This window comes from Oratosquilla oratoria, chromosome 29 (genome assembly GCF_046742065.1).
Source record: "Oratosquilla oratoria isolate Oo_2021 chromosome 29, ASM4674206v1, whole genome shotgun sequence".
Classification (NCBI taxonomy): domain Eukaryota; kingdom Metazoa; phylum Arthropoda; class Malacostraca; order Stomatopoda; family Squillidae; genus Oratosquilla; species Oratosquilla oratoria.
In genome coordinates, this window is record NC_134805.1 from 40,736,777 (window position 1) to 40,758,864 (window position 22,088).

General features: G+C 43.5%; 1 protein-coding gene across 6 annotated transcripts in view; it reads right to left on the reverse strand.

Annotated features, from left to right (window-relative positions):
- The window catches only part of LOC143040741 (putative glutamate receptor), a 57,921-nt gene that overhangs the window by 5,859 nt on the left and 29,974 nt on the right, over window positions 1-22,088 (reverse strand). For all 6 annotated transcript variants that reach the window (XM_076212130.1, XM_076212131.1, XM_076212129.1 and 3 more), the window contains 7 exons: window positions 21,692-21,850; window positions 17,367-17,559; window positions 16,477-16,598; window positions 15,912-16,007; window positions 13,179-13,340; window positions 8,088-8,194; window positions 4,431-4,594 (listed from right to left, as the gene is read on the reverse strand). In XM_076212130.1, the coding sequence (XP_076068245.1) occupies window positions 4,431-4,594; window positions 8,088-8,194; window positions 13,179-13,340; window positions 15,912-16,007; window positions 16,477-16,598; window positions 17,367-17,559; window positions 21,692-21,850 (1,003 nt within the window). The remainder of the gene's footprint in view (window positions 1-4,430; window positions 4,595-8,087; window positions 8,195-13,178; window positions 13,341-15,911; window positions 16,008-16,476; window positions 16,599-17,366; window positions 17,560-21,691; window positions 21,851-22,088) is intronic.

Here is a 22,088-nt window from a genome sequence, read left to right on the forward strand (position 1 = left end):
AACGAATAAAGAAACAAACAGACAGACAGACAAATAAAAGATAGTTATCCAAGTACCCTGGGTTATAAGGTTTCAGAATATATATGGTTATAGGGGTCTATCTGCTAAAACCTAGGAGTAGTTTGTGAATAATCACTCAACCATACCTCACCTAAGTTTAACCCTTAACCCTAACCATTTTTTTTTTATTATTATTATTTTTTTTTTAAATGAAATATAGTTATCCAAATACCTGGAGGGATAAGGTATCAGAATATATATGGTTATGTGGGTCTATCTCCCTAGGAGGAGTTCGTGAACAAACAAAAAACAAACAGACAGACAGAGGCTACTACTTTATCATAGTAGATTCCCCTTTGTTCACACCACACTTCTCTCACTCCCTATTCTAGCTTACCTAAAACCGTTGACTATTTGTAAACCTAATCCTAGTAGAGTTCCACTTGCTTCCCCTCGTTTCACACACACACGCACACTGGGGCCCCGACGCCGTCACTGTGACCTTTTTGACCCCGCGCTAGGGGCGCCAACTGCGCAGGATTATGGGAAAGACATAGACTATGGCAGATGATCAAATTTGGAAGTGGGTAGAAACAACTTCGCCAATGGTGTAGTTAATGAATGGAATAAACTTCCTGCAGAGGCAATGCAGAGGTTCATTTTGAAGCTTTAATATTCATTTAGATGAACACCTGAGCAAGATGCTGTAATTCCTGCCATCTATTTTATATTCGTTTATTTGTTTGTTATTATTTGTCACTTTGTTTATTATTATTTGCTCGATTATCATTATTATCTGTCAATTCACTACTATTTACCTGTTTGTTTATTATTAATCTTTACCTATTTATCTATCTATTTTATTTATTATTATTCATATTATTATAATTCTTATTTATTGATTTATCAATGAATTCATTTATTTATCATTATTATAATTTTTTTTTTGCATCTGACCTAGTTTTGGACCGAAAAGTCTCCTGTCGGCATGCTCCTCCTTTGTAATCCTTCTAATCCTTTTCCTAAAGCTCTCTCATATATCTGCCTTACCACAAAAATCTGATCAACGCAACCCTTGCCTGTCCTAAACCCACACTATTTCTCACCAATTACTCCCTCCATTCCTCTCTTAATCCTCTCAATTAAAACACTTCCATAATATTTTCCAACTACACTCAACAAACTGATCCTTCTGAAACTACTACACTCACATTTGTCCCCTTTCCCCTTGTAAAGTGGAACTATACAGGCACTCCTCCAGTCATCTGGCACTCTACCCTGTTTTAGACAAACACTAAATAACCTCACCAGCCAGTTCACCATCACTGTATCTCCCTTTTTTTAGACATTCCACATAACATCCATCAAACCCAGATGCCTTACCTGCTCTCATAATTTTGATAACTGCTTTCACCTCATTTTTCCTTATTTCTCCCTTTTTCTCATTCATCATTGTCATTTTCTTAGTGCTTCCCAATGCAACTACCTTTACTTCCCTATCCTCCTTCACATTTAGCAACTCCCTAAAATACTATGCCCATCTTCCTCTTACTGTCGTCTCTTCCATTATCATCTCTCCATCTGCACCTTTCACCTTTTCTTCTCTACTTGATTTGCCTCCTCTTCCTCTTAATTTCTTTCCAAAACATCTTTTTATTACTTTAAAAAATTCTGTCATACTTTTATCTCATTTCACATCTGCTCTCCTCTTTGCCTCCTTTATTTTATGCTTTACTTCTCTTCTCTTCTCTTTGTATCTCTCATACGATTCTTCCATCCTATTTTGTAACCAATCTGTGAATGTTCATTTCCTCTCTTGTACAACCTTCTTTGCTTCATCATCCCATCACTCACTACCCTTACCTCTATTTCCTCCCGTCCTCCTTGATCCACACACCATCTTTGTACATCTTGTGACTCACCTCCTTGAACCATCCACATTCCTCCTCCACTCCTAGTTCTACTCTATCCTTCACTTCCACCCACTCCTCTCTCAGCTTCTTGTACTCCTCCTTTTCTTTCTCATTTGAGCAGTTTCTCTAAGCACGTCCCTACCTTCTGTCTTTTTCTTCTTTCTCCATCTATCCTCCACTCTCAATTTATCTTTCACCGGAAAAAAATCTTATATCTCCCCATTCTCTCCCCTTAGAACATGTACATCCAAAACTCTTCCTACTCTTCTGGTTACCACTATATAGTCCATTAAAGCCCTATCTCCCAGAACCACTACATTGACAATTCTCCCTAAACTCTCTCTGCACTCATTTAAATCTATCCAAAAGCCTCCTTTTCCTCTACACTCTCCTCACTACCAGGCCCATATGCACTTACCCCACATCTCCCTTCTGAGCTTCACCTTCATCCACATCAACCTTGAAGAAACCTCCTTCCACTCCACCACATGCTTGCCTATCTCTTCACTAACTATTATAGCCACCCCTTCTCTCCCTTATCCTCTCTTCACTCCTGACACCCTCCCAACTACACTCCCAAACTCAAATTCGCCTCCCCCTTTCAACTTAGATTCACTCAATGCCAACACATCCATCTTTTCTCTCACAAACATACTGCCTATCTCTTCCCTTTTACTCTCATCTGTACCACATCCATGTACATTAAAAAATCCAAACTTTAGGATTCTGATCGGAAAACGTCTTCCAGACCCCATTTTTTTTTTTTTTTTTTTTTTTTTTTTTTTTTGCTAGAGTAGGATGCCTAGTCCTATCCGCATCTCCTTTTTGTCGCCTTTTACGACTCAAGTGGGAAACTTTGGTGGCAGTATTCTTTTTCCCCTACCACAGGGTTCAGCAAAAAAGGAAATGAATATTTAGAGAAGTGGTACAAGACAGTATTAAGAGTGGGGGACAACATAATGGAGGGACAGTCGCAGTACAATAAAGTGGCATAACTTTTCAATAAATAGAAATTTCCTTTATCACAGACAAAATGATGCATGACTCTAGTCTGCCGGGGCACCCCATATAGACCCTATAGTACGAGGGGTGATCAAAAAGTAATGACAGTGATACCATATATTTTCACGGTACAGAGGTAAATCCAAATAGTGGCCTACATTCCTTCAAAGTACTCCCCTCCTGCCTCTATGCAACGTTTCATCCTCTTTCGCCACTTCATGAAGCACTCACGGTACTCAGAAGCCGATATACCTCGTAGCTCTGAATTGACTGCTCGCGCCAGATCTTGGATGCGATGAAACAGCTTGCCTGCGATCGCACCCTTGATCTTTGGAAACAACCAAAAATCACAGGGAGCAAGGTCAGGCGAGTAGGGTGGGTGGGGGAGAAGTGTGATCCCCTGCTGCTCCAGGAACTGCACAGTGAGGCGAGCTTTGTGGGGGGCAGCATTGTCATGGTGCAGCAAAAGGCGCGATCGGCGACGGGTTGGTGCAGTCTTGGCCTGATATTCCAGGACTCGATGAAGGACGTGATCAGTGTAGTACTGGGCTGTGATAGTACACTGTTGAGGCATTACATCCACACACATTGGTCCTTGTGAATTGAAGAAGATGGTGAAAAGGCGCTTCCTGCTGCGAAATCCTTCCTTCAGAATCTGAGGTCGAGGTTCTTCATCACTCAACCACACCATGTTAGACTGCTTGTCTCTGGTGGTGAAGAAAGAAATCCAACACTCATCTCCGGTAGCTACATCTGAGAACCGTTTCGGACCATTTGGCTCGAATTCAGCCAGCCATAGACGACGAATCCGCACCCGTTCGCTCTTCTGCTCTTCCGTAAGCAAATGAGGTATCCATCGAGCACACTTCTTCCTCAGCCCTAAGTGTTCATGCGCGATGTCATGTGCGCTCCCATAACTGACACCGAGCTCCAAGGATAAGAATCGAAGAGTAACAGTTGGATCTTCGTCAATGATGGCCCGCGCACGGACCGTCGTTGCTTCGGTCACGGATGTCCGAGGGCGGCAAGGACGATGATCATCTTCTAGCTGCAATTTTCCGGCTGCGAAAGCTCGAATCCAGCGGGAAACAGTTTCCAGTGATGGAGTAGACTCGGGAAAAACTTGCAACAATTCCTCTCTGATCTCCGTTGCTTTTTTCCCGAGTTTCCACCTTGTGAAGGTGTAGAATCTGCAGCCTTCTTTCGAAAAATCCATGTTTCCGGTTAGAGAGGCAAACCAACAATGACGCAATCACACAGCGCAACGATAAAATGTAAGCTAGACCAACAGCGACAAGCTCAAACATGTAACAACAGGCAATACTTGCTGCCCCTTGCTCCCCGCCCCCCCCAACACTTAGTCTCTCAGCTACGAGTCCGACTGTCATTACTTTCTGATCACCCCTGGTATAAGCTGCATGCTAATGAGCAGCTTTTAACTCCCAATAACATGCAGCCAATACCCAGACAGGTAGTAAAGAATATACAAAGCTGTAAGCCAGTTAGATTACATACCTGCAACATATAATAAGAGGACTCCGATGAGATCTTGGATGGCCAGAGGCCTAGGTGTAGAAGAACTTATTATACTGTTTGGTTGATTGTAACACTTGCTGCTATTGGTTAGGGACTGTTGGAGCCACTGTTCAAGCAGTCCAAACTCACGTAAGCTATAAATTCTGAAAAGACATTGGTGATCATTCATTAATGATACTCAGCTAACCTAGATGAAATAGTTTGGTATAAACCTGAATGGAGTCTAGAAAGGTATCAGTGAAGGAAAATAAATTAAATGGACTCAATTCCTTAAGTATGAGTTCCTGCCCTAAGCTGAGTGCTCTTATAATCCATAATAATGGCATCATATGGCATCATATGGCTGTAGTTGGTTTGTAGGTATCAAGTTGATGTAGAACCAGACATTGTCACATCAACGATACAGATATATACCCTTTCATTCATATTTTCTTCCCTCCCCTCTTTTTCGGTCCTCTCTCTCTCTCTCCTTTTTCATTCTTTACTACTCCCCCTTATTCCTTTATCTTTCTGTTTCTCATTGTTTTGCTCATCTCCCTCTATCAATCTACTTATCTCTTATGTGTCTGCTTGTCTCTCTCTTCTCCATTATGTCTCCACCACTTGGGTGCAATGGTTTCCACAAGGGGAAAGTTGTCATCAAAATACCATCTTTGTGTCTGCTTGTCTGCCTAAGTTTTATCCATTCAATACTTTTTAGACTTTAGTACCATCCCTATAGACCAGAGATTAATCTCCACTCAAAGAAGAGTGCTGATCACTTTAATTTCTGGTTACCCTCCATTGTGCTACTAACCCTTATTGAACCTTTCACCATCTCTACAGCATGACAATTTCTCAATAGATAGAAGTGTTGATTATCAGAAAAAGAATGCAATATTCGTTCTCTTCCTATCTCACATATATAAGTAGACTACATCCTTTTTTTTTAGTCTTGATATATACTGTATTTACGGTGGTATGAGATGCAATCCTTTGATTTATCTTAAAAAGGGCTATTTGTCCACTGTGGCCATATCATTGATGGAAGATGGAGCATCATAGGAATATTTTTTTAAGATTTGCGGAGCTGGAATCTTCCCGGACCTCAACCCTGCAGTGGTCTAGAACAGTTCATACATGAAGTCAGGCATTGGTGTTCACGTCATGCCACTGTTAGGAGTAGCAGTACCCATAAAAGATCTGGAAGGAAGGGTACCATTGACCATAGGTGGTGCCATGGGGAGGGCATGCCTTCAAGAAGCTGAGAGTTGCATTGGAAGGGGATATGGTGAGTGGGGGGCTGAGGCTTAGTTAAAGAATGGCAGTGACTCTGCATTCTTGTGGGTAGTAGTAGAGGGGTTGTTTCATTGCATATCCAAAAAATTTGCAGTGTTCATGATTGTCTCTCCCTGTGTTTAACACTTGCCACTCACAACTATATCCAAGGCAGATCCTGTGGACGATGTATTCCGCCTTTCTACTGGGAGGCAGGTGGCTAGCATCATACCTAGTGTTGAGGTGGTACCATCGTGCTGAGGCTGAAGCAGCAATAGGCTGCTGTGGTTGACCCAGGCCATCAATCTGTCTTTCTTGATGCTGACGCCCTTGATCTGTGTAACCATGGGTGCTAGGGGCAGTGTGATCCTGTTGAACCTTGTCATTGTCTTGGCAGTAGCATCTGCAATAGTGTTCCCTAGAACTCCAATATGACTGGGGATCTGGTGAAACCTTGCAGACCTCTCTTGTCTGTGCAATGAGGTTCAGTGGGTGCTGGATTGACATTGTTAAGCAGACATCATTCACTGTTTTTCCCAACCACATGACGTCAGTTGCACATTTGAGTCTGTGTGGATCATAACTGTCCCATGCCTAGCAAAGAGGACGTGATCCAGGGCCTTGGATATGACAGCAAGCTCTGTCTGTAGAGTGGAGCTGCCATCACTCACTCTCCATGGTGTGGTCACCCCACCAGTGGTTACAAAAACTGCACTACACCCTACTGTGTAGTATGACGAGCTCGCTTGGGTGGGGAGTAGGGGGTTGAAGTTTCACTTATGTGCATAGAGGCTTTCTTCTTGTCTTCTCATTTGATTCCTGATCGGTCTAAGGGAGAGTGAAGTCAAGGCCTCCCTTATGAGACCTTACCGATCACTTTTGGAAATTCTAAACATTACGTGCAATCTGCACCTTTGGACTCTGGTTACTGGTTCAGTGTTGAGCTCTGGGCAGACCTCATCCAGACTATACCCCACCTACCCCATGGGAATCTCCCCATGCTAAGTTCCAAATCTTCCACCTTACCAGGAGAAAGGTTGAGTGTGACCTGGCACGATTACAGCCCATGATCCTTGAGGCCATAAGGTCCATCACCCGCTCACCCCCTCCATCCAAGTGAGTTCGTTCTACTACGCTAAGGGCTCTGTGGACCACTTCACAGATGGGTGTGGTATGGCTTTTGTAACTACCGGAGGGGTGACCACACTAAAGAGAGTGAATGACAGCAGCTCCACTCTATAGACAGGGCTTGCTGCCAACTCCAAGGCCCTTGATCATGTCCTCTCTGCTGGGCAGGGGACAGTTGTGATCCACACAGATTCAAGGAGTGGTATTGACATCATACATTTGAGAAAAACAACAACTGCCCCTAGTGCCAAGAGCCAACATTCACACAAATCAAGGGTGTCACCATCACGAAGGACAGATCAATGGCCAGGACTGACCATAGCAGCCTTATTGCTACTTCATCCTTTGCACGGTGGTAGTACTTTGTCACTACGTACGATGCCATCCACCTGCTTCTTGGTAGAAAGGGGGAAATCCATTGTCCACAGGTACTAACTTGGATATTGTTATAGATGGCAAGTGTTAAATGGAGGGATAGACAATCACGGACACTGCATACTCTTTGGATCTACAGCACAACAACCACTCAACCGCTACCTGCTAGAGTGTAGAGCCAATGTTATTAATTGTCTAGGCCTCAACCCAACTCACCTTGGAAGGAGTGGTGTGGCACCTCATTGTATTCACTTCCAAGGCAACCATCAGCTTCCTGAAGGCATGCCCTTCCCCTGGCACTGTCTAAGGTTGAGGGGTGCCATTCCTTCCTGACCTCAGGATACTGCCACTCCTAACAGTGGCATGATGTGGACACCGCCTCCTGATTTCATATTTGAACTGTTCCAGACCATCGCAAGGATGAGGTCTCGGCGGGCCCAGCAAAACTGAAAACAACAATAACAACTGAAGGATTAGAGCAAAGTTGCAATTGATAATTTATTATTTACTTCAATATACTGTTTCAATATTGTATTTACATTCACAGAATCACACATTTTCTCAAACAAAACTACTTTAAAATATCTTTCAATATATGTATGATGAACACACTAAATACATTTTGTCCCACAAAATGTCCTTGTAAGATGAGGGAGCACCTTATGCAAGGGTGTCTCCTACCTCCATAAATACAATACATAAAAACCTTAGTGTTTTCTAGGTTTCCTTTTTTATTCTATCTTTTGATTAGTGATTTGACATTGATGCCTTACTTTGGATCCCCCCTTCCTCCTTTAGCTCAATTTTGATCTCTCAACATCTTAATTTTTCAGAATAAAGTTTCATTCACTTATGGTGGGTTATGTATACACTCACATGTGGTCAGCTCTTTCCCGAAATGGTGAGTCCTTGGGGTATGCCATACCTAGCATATTCTGCTGCAAGAAGCCTTGACTTATGACAGCCATTGTGCACTGTCCAATCTATTTGAGAATGATGAAAGGGGAGATAGTGACACTGAAGTGTTTCTCAAAGTACCTATCATAAGATCAACAACAAACTTCCTAATGAGTATGCAAGTAATGACATTAAAATATTTTCTCAAAGTGAACATCTGGTGTCAATGTATACAATTGGTTGCAAAAGTTCTAAATTACTCTATGCTATTCACAATATAGATGGGGAGATAGAAAAAATAGTAATAATAATGATTGAGAATCTGACCGGTCCTGTATCAAAATGTGCATTATTGTGGTCCCCACACATGAAAGATATAAATAAGATCAAAAGACTATAAAGTGTAACAATTAAATTGTGAAGAAATATGATTTTCTGTATAGATGCAAATATATTTGGAATAGTTTAGAGGGTGATATAGCCCAAGCTAGAACACTATATTAATTCAAATCTAAGTATGTTAATTGTAGAATAAGGATATAGATGAAGTTGGGACCATACATGAATTTGAAGCTGGATACGATAAACTGAAGAGTAGGAGACAGGACCCCACAAGTGTTACTCCTTTCTTGTAAATACTGTACAAGGGATCGTTCTCTTATTTCCCATTGGTTGTACCTCATTCTAAATTCATGTATGGTTTCAGCTTTGACTATAACATCTTTTAGGCTATTCCAATTTGCACATCTTTGTAGAAAACTATTTTTTACACCTTTCAGACATTTTTTTATTCCCATGGCCTGAATACTGATATCAAGTCACTTCTTTCTATTTGTTTCTCTAACAGTGACAGGTATACATTAGTGCCTCTAGTCTCTCCTCATATGGCTTATCCACAAGGTTGAGAACAATTTTGGTCCCTGCTCTTTGTATTCTCTTGATCTTAGTTATATTTTTCATTGTGTGGACTGCATGATTGCTGGCAGTTTAAAGACTTATAGTAATCACTTACTGATTATATTTACTTATAACTGTTTAATTGAACCACACTAGAACAAGTGTGTTTTGGATACCATCCAGTAATGAAACCTTACCAACACAGAATAGGCCTGGCCACAGATTCAAACTGCCCCAGATGCAGCCACCACATAGAGGAGACAGAACACCACATACTACATCATTATACAATTTTTTTTTTTTTTTACCCTTTAAATGGGAGGTAGTTAGTTAAGGCATACACCTCCCACTCATTCCGCTTCTACCTGTCACCCATTTGTTTCACTTCATATCAGCTCCTCATGGATGATGGGTCATCCCTTTCTCTTGTTCATTCCCTGGGACAGAATGTAGCCTCACACTAACAATCCATAAACAACAACACAGTACAGTATATCTTCCCTTAGTGATTTGTGAACCTGCATGGGAGTTGTTCCCAGTTACCTGAAGGCTGCGGGTCTTTTCCAAAAGAGACAAGGGACAAAGGATTGATTGAATAATTGATTGTTTAACTGGTCTATGTTAATTTGGGTTATTCATTTGATATAATAAAAATTCACCCTTAATTTGTTTACATTCGTTTACAGAGTGGATAATGAGATCTTAAGCTGGACCTCATGACATACCTACACCATATAGGACTCATGAAGGATTTTTGAGTGTCATAAAAAAGTGTCTTATATGCCAAAAACTATAGTGGTAAATATTATGCAAATACAATGTATGTTGTTGGGCATTTTATAGATTCTTCTATGTTAGAAATACATTTTACTGCCATGTATATACTCTAGTAAATTCATCAATTAGTAATCACTAAAAGTTCTATTTTCGTAGAAAAAAATCAGAGCATGGTTTAAAATTTTGCAGCTGACTGTAATAGTGCTTGAGATCACAGAGAAAGGGCTGAAAAAGTGAATCTATTTGTACATAACACAAGACTGTAGAAGATAATTAAGGTGTGAGATTTGATTGACCAGAAGAACTTATGAATTTCTATTACAAAGACTAGTCTGTACTGTTTTGGAAAGAAATTAAGAGAGGAAGAGGAGGTGAATCAAGTAGAGAAGAAAAGGTAAAAGGTGTCGATGGAGAGATGATAATGGAAGAGAAGGCAGTAAGGGGAAGATGGGCAGAATATTTTAGGGAGTTGCTAAATGTGAAGGAGGATAGGGAGGGAAAGATAGCTGCAGTGAGAAATGAGAAGAAAATGAGAGTGATGAGTGAAGAGAATGGAGGAGAAATAAGGAAGGATGAGGTGAAGGCAGTTGTTAAGATGATGAAAGCAGGTAAGGCACCTGGTCTGGATGGATGCCATGCAGAATGTCTGAAAAAGGGAGGTACAGTGATGGTGGACTGGCTGGTGAGGTTATTTAATGTTTGCTGGAGAGAGGGTAGAGTGCCGGAGGACTGGAGGAGTGCCTATATAGTTCCTCTTTACAAGGGAAAAGGTGACAAGTGTGAATGTAGTAGTTTCAGAGGGATAAGCTTGTTAAGTGTAGTTGGGAAGGCTTATGGGAGGATCTTGATTGAGAGGATTAGGAGAGGAACAGAAGGAGTAATTGGTGAAGAACAGTGTGGATTTAGGACAGGTAGAGGTTGTGTAGATCAGATCTTTGTGGTAAGACAGATATGTGAGAAAGCTATAGGAAAGGGGAAGGATGTTTTTTGGGCTTTTATGGATCTGGAAAAGGCTTATGATAGGGTAGACAGAAAGGCACTGTGGGAGGTTATGCAGATATACGGGATAGGAGGAAAGCTTCTGGGAGCTGTCAAGAGTTTTTATGAGAGTAGTAGAGCTTGTGTCAGGATTGGAAATGGAGAGAGTGAGTGGTTCGAGGTAAAGGTGGGACTTCGTCAAGGATGCGTTATGTCGCCCTGGCTGTTCAACTTATATATGGATGGGGTGGTGCGAGAGGTAAATGCAAGGGTAGTGGGCAAGGGTTTGGAGATGGTTAAAGAAAATGGAGAAAAGTGGGAGGTGAGCCAGCTGTTGTTTGCGGACGACACTGCGCTTGTGGCAGGATTGGAGGAGGGATTGAGGAAGTTGGTGGCAGAGTTTGGGATAGTATGTGATAGAAGAAAGCTAAAGATAAATGTTGGTAAAAGTAAGGTGATGAGATGTACAAGGGGTGAAAGTGGCAGTAGACTGGAAGTGAGCATTAAGGGAGAGCGACTGGAGGAAGTGGATATTTTTAGATACTTGGGTGCAAATGTGGCAGGAAAAGGTGGAGTGAAGGTGGAGGTAGAATGTAGATTGAGAGAAGTGAGTAAATGCCTTGGTGGATTAAAGAGTGTAATGAGGAATAGACATTTGGGAATGGATGCTAAGAGGATACTGTATGAAGGAGTGATTGTGCCAACAGCACTGTATGGGGCAGAAACATGGAACATAAGAGAAGAAGAGAGAAGGAGTTTGAATGTGTTTGAGATGAGGTGTCTGAGAAGTATGATGGGGGTTACTAGGCTAGACAGAGTGAGAAATGAGGAGGAGAACAGGGGTGGAAAAGGAGCTGGGAGATAGGGTTGATGAAAGAATATTAGGATGGTTTGGACACATGGAAAGAATGAGTGAAGAAAGACTAGTAAAAGAGGTATGGAAGGCAGATGTGGAGGGAGTGAACATGAGGGGACGTCCTAGGATGAGGTGGATGGATGGGGTGAAGGGGGCTTTGGGGAAGAGGGGAATGTCTATTGAGGAAGGACGGGAGAGGACAGAAGACAGGGGTGAATGGAGAATGGTTGTATATGGATGATGTTGTGATTGCATGAGGTGGAATGGGCGGGGGGATGGGGGGTGAGGTAGTATGTGTGAGCAAAATTTGACGCAGCCCGAAGGGATTTCTCCCCGTCCTCTCCTTTTATGCAATGGGGGGATGGAGAGGGGGGGTCGCTGATTTAATGAAGCGGCCTTGCTGTGGATGTGCTGTGTCTTGCGACACTGCTTCTGACCCAGGGCGGTGGACAGGGTGCAGGGATGACCTGTCATCCAGGAGGTGCCAAGATAAGAGGGAGGGTAGAGGGTGGAGGGAAGTGGAGTGTATTAGGGATGGAATGGGTGGGAGTGTTTTTTTTTTTTTTTTTGCCTTTGTTTTTTGGCTACCTCCCTTGTAAGGGGGAAAAAGCCTTTGGTATATGTATGTATGTATGTATTTAAGATGAAAAGTCTGAGAAGTATGGCAGGGGTTACTAGGTTGGATAGAGTGAGAAATAAGGAAGTGAGGAAGAGAGTGGGAGTGGAAAAGGAGATGGCAGATAAGGCTGATGAAAGATTAAAAAAATAATTGAGATGGTTTGGGGACATGGAAAGAATGAGTGATGAAAGATTAGCAAAAGAGGTGTGGAAAGCAGAGGTGAAGGGAATGAACTTGAGGGGATGACCAAAGATAAGATGGATGGATGAGGTGAAGGGGGCATTGAGCAAGAGGGGAATGTCTGTTGAGGAAGGGAGGGAGAAGGCAAGAGATAGGGGTGAGTGGAGAATGACTGTGTATGGACATTACTGTTATGCAAGGAAGGGAGGGATGGAGAATGGGGGGGGGGGTATGGGGGTGCTTGTGTGTGAATGATATTTTGACGCAGCCCGAAGTGATTTCTCCCCATCTTCTCTTTTTCTGCATGAGGGGTCACCAATTAAGTGAAGCAGCCTTGCTGTGGATTTATTATGTCTTATTGCATTGTGTTTGAGCCAGGATAGTTGGTGGACGCAGGGATGACTTATCATCCATGAGGAGCTGAGATGGGAGGGGTGGAAAGGGTGATGGAGGGGAGTGAAATGGGTTGCCTATGACTTAGCTACCTCCCTATATAAGGAGGAAAAATCTCTTAGTATATAGATAGATAGACATTGTGCCTGTAAGATTTTGGTTGAAATAAATTACAGTATTTGCATCATGGCTTAAATGGTAGATGGATGTCTTTTTAAATACTGTGGTAGCAAAAATGAAATTCAGCAAAGAAAAAGAACTTACTACATGTTATGTAATATCCATGCAACTCATTTAAGGATTTGACAGTAATGTAGAAAGTAAAAAACTATAGAAAAATTAGGATACACTAAACTTAAAATTTACTAACATGAGAAAACCTCATATGTAGTAGAGATTTTATGGTGATGGAATCTAAAAGGAAAGCATAGCCGTTGTCTTCTATTTCCACAAAAGCAAGGTCAAAGTCTGGTATAACAAAACCCGCTCGGCCAGATATCACTTGGCCTGGTATTGACTCTGGAGGGGCATCCTGACCAAATGAAAAAAGGAGTATTATTATTTGGGCTGTAATGCAGAATTCAGCATTAATAGCCTACACATGAGTGGGTAACAGTATGAGGTGAAACGGAAGCAATTAATGATACAGAGAAAGCAGATTATCTGTCTTAATAGAATACAATTACCTTTAGTATTTACAAGAAATAAGTAGTTAGTTGCAGAGCATGGCATTCTTAGGAGATAGATTGATAGATAGGTAGATATATATATATATATATATATATATATATATATATATAGAGAGAGAGAGAGAGAGAGAGAGAGAGAGAGAGAGAGAGAGAGAGAGAGAGAGAGAACACATTATATATATATATATATATATATATATATATCTGAGAGTTGACACCTTGACATGGTGGATAGGCTTGAGAATCTTAATGATTACAAAAGCTATGTTGATAGAGAGGAAAGTTCTGCAGGGTCACCCATATCAAACAGGTTTTGTAGGAAAGATCAGACAAAGAGCAGCTCAAACACTCAGTTGCAGGACCCGCTGCTAACTGGCACATCCCTGATGGCAAACAGGGAAATTCTTCATAGATATATGGGGTACCGTCATAATGACGGCATGGACCATTGGGCACCCTATAGATATGGGTCTTCACCGAATATAATGAATAAGGTGACACCAGAGAAATATCTCACCAGAAACCAGTTGAAACAGAGGTGAGATTACTGCCAACCCCCCTTCATAGCCAAAATGAATAGCACAACTAAAAGAAATCCGGGCGTTCCTGTTGGATCATTGTCTCCTAAAGGTTTAACTGCATTGCTTCGTGTGCTTACGGGCAGTGTGCCACCAAATGTGAGTAAGCACTGTCCAAGCAGATCCAAGTCTTGGACATTAAACAACATGAAGAAAATGAAGAACTACAATATGAGGATAATGAACATTTTCTTTCAAAAGCGTGTAGGTCGTAAATGGACGTGGAGAAGTCCAGCTGGAACAACAAAGAACGAAATAGACTTCATATGAGGAGATGAGAGCAAAAGCGTTAACAATGTTACGGTGATAAATAAAGTCAACGTAGGTAGTGACCATAGAATGGTAGGTTGCACAGCTAAATTCAATTTCGGAGCCGTGGGCCTCAAGGAAGCTCTGGGTTGCATCGCAGCTGACTAGGCGCGAGCGTGTCCCATGAGGCCACTTGGGGGTCAGTAAGGTCGTGAGATGCCGAGAAGAGGTGAGGTGAGGGAGTGAGGACCGGAGTGAGATTTTTCTCTAATGCACCTACTGACGGAATTTATTTGAAAAACAAATTCTATTTCTCTTTCCTAGTCTGACTATCACTGGTGTATAGGGGATAATTTGGATCTGATTCTTGTGTACTGTTTATAATTTTGTATTTATAATTCCCTTTCTTGGGTCTGCATAATTTGCCAAAGGAAGTATTATGTATATGGTCTTGTATAGCTATTCGATCTATTATAAATAGGATCGAATTAGACGACCATGATGCTCATGCGCTACATGGTACATTTGTATGTTGTTTACTTTTCTGTACTAGAACCCCCCACAATGGCAGACGAACAAAAATAAACCTACCGAAGAAAACAACAGTGTTTGAAAATTCCCACACATCTGCAACAAGAATGTGATACCAAACACATGGGCTTATCTAATACTTTGTCATACCCCCAGGTATGTATGCATGTTGTGATAGCCCCATATCCAACACTTTCCTTGTCCTGATTTTTTTTTCTTCAGAATTTTGCCAATGTAAAAGACCAGGAGGAAGATGAGGCTGGGAAAAATGGATTGGTCTCCTTCTCAAGATAAGAGGATTTAACTAAAATGCTGAGTGTCTTTTCTGAAGAAAAAAAATGTTCTCACAAACCTAACATCCAGGAATTAAAGCAAACTTGAACTAAAACAATCTATCAGCCTTGCTCAGAAATTGAAAACTGACCAACTCAAAAGGCAAGACAGTAATTAATGAGAGGATTAACCTCTTCCATACGATGACGCCTACATAGGCATCATGAGGCCGGTATCGGTGTCTTGATTATATTTATTTTGTGGTTGTGGCTGAGTAACTCCCAAATTCTGTGAACTGGCTTGATCACATTTTCTGTGAAAGAGAATGAGTAATACAGCAGTGGCTTTATACCTCATAACGCGAGTACTATGATGCATTCATCACACCTCAGGCATCCGATGCTGCACACGATAATTTGACTCACATTGTAAAGGTTACACTTCCCAATACCGTAGAGGAAAATTATACTAGGGTCAACCCAAATGATAAAAAGAAGACCACATATGTGTAGGATATGAATAAATATTTTTCTTTACAGATAAATAAACTCCTGGAAGAACCAAGATTATATGGCTCAAACTGGAATAATAAACACATTAAAAATAGGTACAACAAACAGAGAATATGAGACAAGACCCTACAAGCATTATTCTTTTATTCTACATTAGGAAATGTAATTTGGTAAATACAAGATGTTGAACAGAAAAAAAATATTAAACTTTTAGTTGGACTAATACTTAATGGTTATCAAATGATAATTTATAAATTCTTTGAAGTCAGACCTTCCATGTAAGATAAAGGACGCTGTCTTCCAGAAACTTCCATCCATATTCATCTTGTGATGTCAGTTCTTCAAGATTATCAAAAGGAATGTTGTCCTGCAATAAAGTAACAAGAAACAGACAAACATATGGATTAACAAGAATACTGTAACTGAGAGTAAATGTAATTCTCAAGACGGTACAAAAGGATGGTAATTGTTGCCTCAAATTTTACTGATTGGAAACCTGCAGCCCTACACAGCTGGGAACAGACCTCTCTGGAAAAAAAAAGGTTGTAAGAGTTAAATTAGCAGAGCTGGGCGTGTTCCTCGGTGCGATTCTAGGTCCGTTCCACTTTAATTAGTTTGGCCACGTTTAGCGTTCCCAAACTATTGAAGCTTAAGAGACAGGTTCATACAGAAATAAAAGTTCGGTAGGCCACATACTATACCAAAGAAAAATTTCGTAGGCCACATCCAAAATGTGGCCAAACTAAAGCGGCAGAGACATATCTCATATTATTCTGTTTCTCAAAAATGTCATAGTTTCATAGTGTTTGTGTGCATGTAAACATGTTCTTACCTACCCTTGGTAAAATAAGCATGGACTTGAGGATACCCTTATAAACTTGGTTGATGACAAGACACGCCAGAAGCCAAACTACACCCAACACATGCCCAGACAGGCCTGAGGGCAGCCAAGCAAGTGCTGCCAGGTGGAAAAGAAATGATGAGTTTATTTCATGACATGAAAAAGGAGTATCATGAGAGACATAGGAAGGACACTTTTTATTTCTAGGGTGTCATACTGTGACTGGTATCATGCCTATTTATAGAAAGGATGTACCTTCAATGAATTTATTTTTCATTTGTTGTCCCTTTGGTTTCCTATTCTGGGAAGAAAGGGTCTATTACTCCAGTATTCCTATAAATAATATTAAAGTACAGTACTGTTTTTGACAGTAATAGTAATCATTTTTCTCTCAAGTTTCAATAAGTGGGACACTTGCAGCCTCACAGTGGCTGGCAATGGTCCTTGAACTCTTCCCACAGAACTCTCTGTGAAGAAACTTGGACTGCTGTCTGTGTTGTATTGGTGTGACACTTTCTATGTCATCAACTGAAAGTAGTAGAAGGGAGGGGGAAGTCACCAATTGTCAGCTGTCCATGTGTAAAAAAGTACAATAAATATAATTTATAGAGATATTGGGCCTTTTCTGGAGACTATCTACCCCTCAGGGCTGAACCCCCTTTTGGAAGTGAGGTAGTTGATAGCTTTTAAAAATGACAGCTCTACTGTTCATCTTGCAGGACCACTACAGGCAGTCCTCTAGATAAGCAAAAATTTGGTAAAATTTATATTCACTGTTTTACTTCCTACCTGTTATGGATGGATATTTCCTTTTAAGTTCACATTTAGGATAAGTTAAAATGTTCTATATGGCAAAAGAAAACCTCTATTAAGTAATTTCCTTACACTGGCCAGTAAGATTGCCAAAACACCAGCTGATAATTTCTATAAGTGATGACATCCAAGATGTTGTTCCTCCATAGAGTTGATGCTTGCCTCTTTGAAAGGAGGATGGCCACCCATTTTGTGCAGAAAAGATGCTCAGGAAGTGTAGGGTCAGTATGGTAAGTAACGTCATTACTGCAATTCCGACCCACACCTGTATAAAAACAAAGACAAACTGTCTTCACATATATGTTTTTTTTTATAAGAAATAATGAACTCATGTAATATCTGTATGTGTATTTTTAATTCTGATACTTTTGTAGATGGTAAAGAACTAGACTTTGAAAAGCTTTCATCACTGGATCATATATAATATTTTAGGACATATTGTTTGCAAAGATCCAAAACCAGCATGCCATTGAACCGTTTTATTCATTGGAAGAGAAGAGAGCTCAGAGCTCGTATGACTGATCTATGGGTAATGCTGTGAACTTACACGCACACACACACAGCCAACTCCCTGCCCACGAGAGTTGGAGTAACGACTCGATGCGCAGCGGTACTTTAATTATTTCAGCCCTGGGCAAGATTTGAACCCGGACCGCCGTAGTGACAGTCAGGGACTCTACCAACCGCGCCATCGAGTGTGTGTGTGTAATATATATATATATATATATATATATATATATATATATATATATATACACACACACACACAGGTATATACGCATATGTATTGTAAGGCATGGGATATGGGATCCAGGGGAAGACAGCCAAACACACGACTAATACTAAATATATCTATTATAATGGGAGTGCCATCTACACACTTTTCTATGAGCGACTGACTAGGGGGAATTCCATCTCGTTAGAACTCCAGCGCCCGTGGTACCAGGGAGCAAGGCAAGACGGGCGGAGATACCTGCAGCCAGTCCCAGATAGGCGTTGTGGGCATGTGATCCTACGAGGTCCCTACCGCAGACGGTGAGTGTGCTGGCACTGGAGTGGCGGTGAGCCGGGAGTCCTTCGGCGAGTCTTTTGGCCAATGGGAGCGGCGGGCGACCTGCGGCAGTATTACTGGGCGGGTGGGGGTGGGGCTGACGGGTGTCAGCCACCACGGCGTCTTCCCCTGGGGCGTCATCGCGCAGATTCTCGCCAGTGATAGTGGCGTATCCGGTTTTGGCGTCCGTCAGAAACCGCGAGCCACACTGGACGAGGCGTAAGTGCCCCTGACCGTGGTCTTGGAGGAGGGTGTGTCCGATACTGTAGAGGCGCGACGTATCCGTCTGCAGTGCTACTGGCAGGGCGGGGTCGAAGGGCGCCAGCACGGGCGGCGGCGACAGGCCTCGCCTTACGACGGGCGTGATGATACCTTGCTGCATTATTGTGTTAAGTTCTTTCACTTGAACCTGAAATGCGAACGGTAACGGTTTGGGTGTGTGGGCGGGGAGGGGCGTCGCGTTGGCTTACAGGTGGATTCTCATGGGGGAGGGGGTGGACATCTTTCCTAGGGGAGCGGTACGGGGGTCATCCTTGGAGACCAGCACATCGCTAAATTCCCGTGGGAAGTAGTCGCGAGCGGCGGCCGATGAGCTGTCAATGGGCAAGGTTAGCGTTTGCGTTTGTCACCGCCACGACATGCTCCGGGAAGTGTACGATACCCTGTGAGAGACGTCACGTGTGATATACCCTGTGAGAGACGCCAGGAGAAATTCCCCATCTACGAGAGGCGTAGGACGATTTCATCCTGGGCATGAACAGACAACAAGAGGCCTTCTCAGCCAAGCACGGGACGGCGATAGCAGCCAGGCAAAACCCATATATCAGTCAAGACACTCCAAAGTCAAAACCCCTTTTTGGCAACCCTCAAGAGTACCACCTTTCTCCATATTTTTCATTGGGCAACCCTTCGTGGGGAACGCCCCCTTTCTGCCTTCTGTAATGTTTAGCTAGGAAAACCTGGCAACCTCCAGAGTTTTTTCTCTGGGCTGCCAGCAGTTATTGTAGTAGACTTGGATCAGAAGTTAAAGAAGAGAAACCCAAACTCCTTTGGTTCCAACTACGCCACGCACAACAACATAAGTGGTGGCAGCGGTGGGACGGCGAAGCGAGACTAACTCTACAGCCGTGGACATCGAAGCAGCAGTGCAACTCTAATTAATTCGACATCAACCAGCTGCGCCACGCCAAAAACACCGACGCTCTTAGCCCCATAGTCCACAACCCACACCACAACGAAGAAAACAATTCAACAACTTCGATCTTCGCTGAACTCCATTGCAACGACTGCTGTTTCACCAGATACTCATCAACCAGCTGCACTATGAGCGACGAGACTCCGCCGCATCAACCAGCTGCACATCGAGCGACGAGACGCCTTTCGCCACATCAATCAGCTGCACTACGAGGGACGAGATGCCCTTCGCCGTATCAACCAGCTGCACCACGAGCGACGAGACGCCCTTCGCCGCATTAACCAGCTGCATTACGAGCGACGACACGCCCTTCGCCGCATCAACCAGATGCACTACGAGCGACGGGACGCCCTTCGCCGCATCATCCAGATGCATTACGAGCGACGAGACGTACAAGCCCTCCTATACGGTTACCTTCTCTTGTTATTGTTAACATACCCACATATACACACATCAACCAGCTGCACCATGAGCGATGAGACGCCCTCGTCGCATCAACCAGCTGCATTACGAACAACGATACGCCTTTCGCCGCATCAGCCAGCTGCACCACGAGCGACGAGACTCCCTTCGCCGCATCAATCAGCTGCACCACAAGCGATGAGACGCCTTTCGCCGCATAAACCAGCTGGATAACGATCGACGACACGCCCTTCGCCGCATCAACCAGCTGCACCACGAGCGATGAGACGCCTTTCGCCACATCAACCAGCTGCACTACGAGCGACGAGATGCCCTTCGCCGCATCAAACAGCTGCACCACGAGCGACGAGACGCCCTTCGCCGCATCAATTAATCTGCTCCGGGTGGCGATGACGGTGTCGAAGGCGGCCAGGAGATCCATGCCCAGGAACCCATCGGCGGGCAAGGCGCCGTGGAGGACAACAAAGGGGTGCCGGTGCTCGAGGTCGGCCTATTGTACCTTCAAGGGGCCAGTGGTACCAGCCATGGGGAAGATATTCCCGTCGGCGAGGTAATTTTCTGGTGAGAGTTCTGGATGGCGGGCAGCAGCGCGAGATTATGCGCGTACGAACGAGAACTCAGACAGCTGAGGCTGGACGACCGTGTTGTGAACAGCTGCCCAGGATGTAACACTTCACCCCATACCATACAACACATAATGGAAGACTGCATTATACACAATCATGCACGCAAACAACACAACATACACTCTATAAAGGATTTGTGGGAAAACCCAGTTTCGGCTGTGGCCTTCCTTGGGGAGACGGGACTGCTCGGACAGACAGTCTAGGGAACGACAACAACAACAACAACAACCAGCAGGTTCGCGGGGACCCCCTGGAGGCACAAACTGGTGTATATGCACTGGGACTTTTTGTATTGCTGGGGCACCGCCATCCCTTTCAGGTACCCCTGGATTAGGTTTAAAGACTCCTGGTCGTTCCCCCTACCGCCCTCTTCCGGTAGCGGGAGGACTGGGAACATTGACTGGGGAGCTTCCTCGAGTGGCGGGATCACAGCTATAGCAACCTTGAGCATGGTCCTCTGCGGCAGGGCGGGCAGGGCGAACAACGGCCGAGTGGGGAGCGAGGCGGCGGTTTGAGAGGAAGGAGGCCCGGCGGGAGGTTGCACGGGGATCTAGAACATGCTGGCAAACCAGGCGGCAACGTGCGGGGGTATGGCGAAGGTTCCGAATCCTTCAGTAGGGGCAGGGGGGCTGGAATCGCGTGGCACGCCTTCGGTAGGAGCAATTTCTCTTGAAGTGTCCGACCTGTTGGTAGTGAAAACACGATCCGCTTGCGGCCTGGGCGGGTGCGGACAGGGCGACACAGGCTTCACCCTCGTTGCTAATTGGGGCGGCTTTAGCCTAGGGCCGGGCTTGCTCGTCCTCCTGCTGCTTCCAGGGAATCCAGTGGGTTCCGTTCTACTTCTCTGGCCAGAGCTCGGGGTAGAGCCCTGAGGAAGGTCCGTGTAGCCTGCCGTTGGTGTACCCCGGCTTCTACTCGCCGTAGGGGTATGTCCGTTAAGTATTGAACCCTTACGGCCAATTGCTTGAGCATGAGGGACCCCTGGATAAGTATGTGAAGAGCGTCCTCTGCTTCTTGTATTTCGTTGACATCACAGTTTTGTTATTTAATGCAATCCCAAGGAAGAAATTCACCAGATTAGAATGAAAGCTTGGAAACTTACCGCTGTGGTGTAAGGCTTCACAAAACCAGCCAAATCCGGCTCAATCCGGGGTCTCTTGTAGACAATTCGGTGGTCCAAAATGTATAGGGGTTCGCTGAAGTCTGCTACTCTTGAACGGTCATAGTTTAATCCTATGGGGCCAGGGGCAATGGCAACCTCCTGTATGAGAAGTTGGATGATAAACTCTTTTAACTTTTTACTGCCCAGACTCCTCAAATTTGACAAAAAAATTTAGAATTAATCAGAATAGAATTCTTAAAAATGTCACATTTGTAAATCAATCCAGAGATCCATGTGTCTCTTGCAAAAGACCTACAGCCCCCAAATAATCAGTGATAGTCCAAAAGTCAATTAGAGAAGAGATTTTGTGCTGCTGTCTGGATTGGGTGAGAGTAGG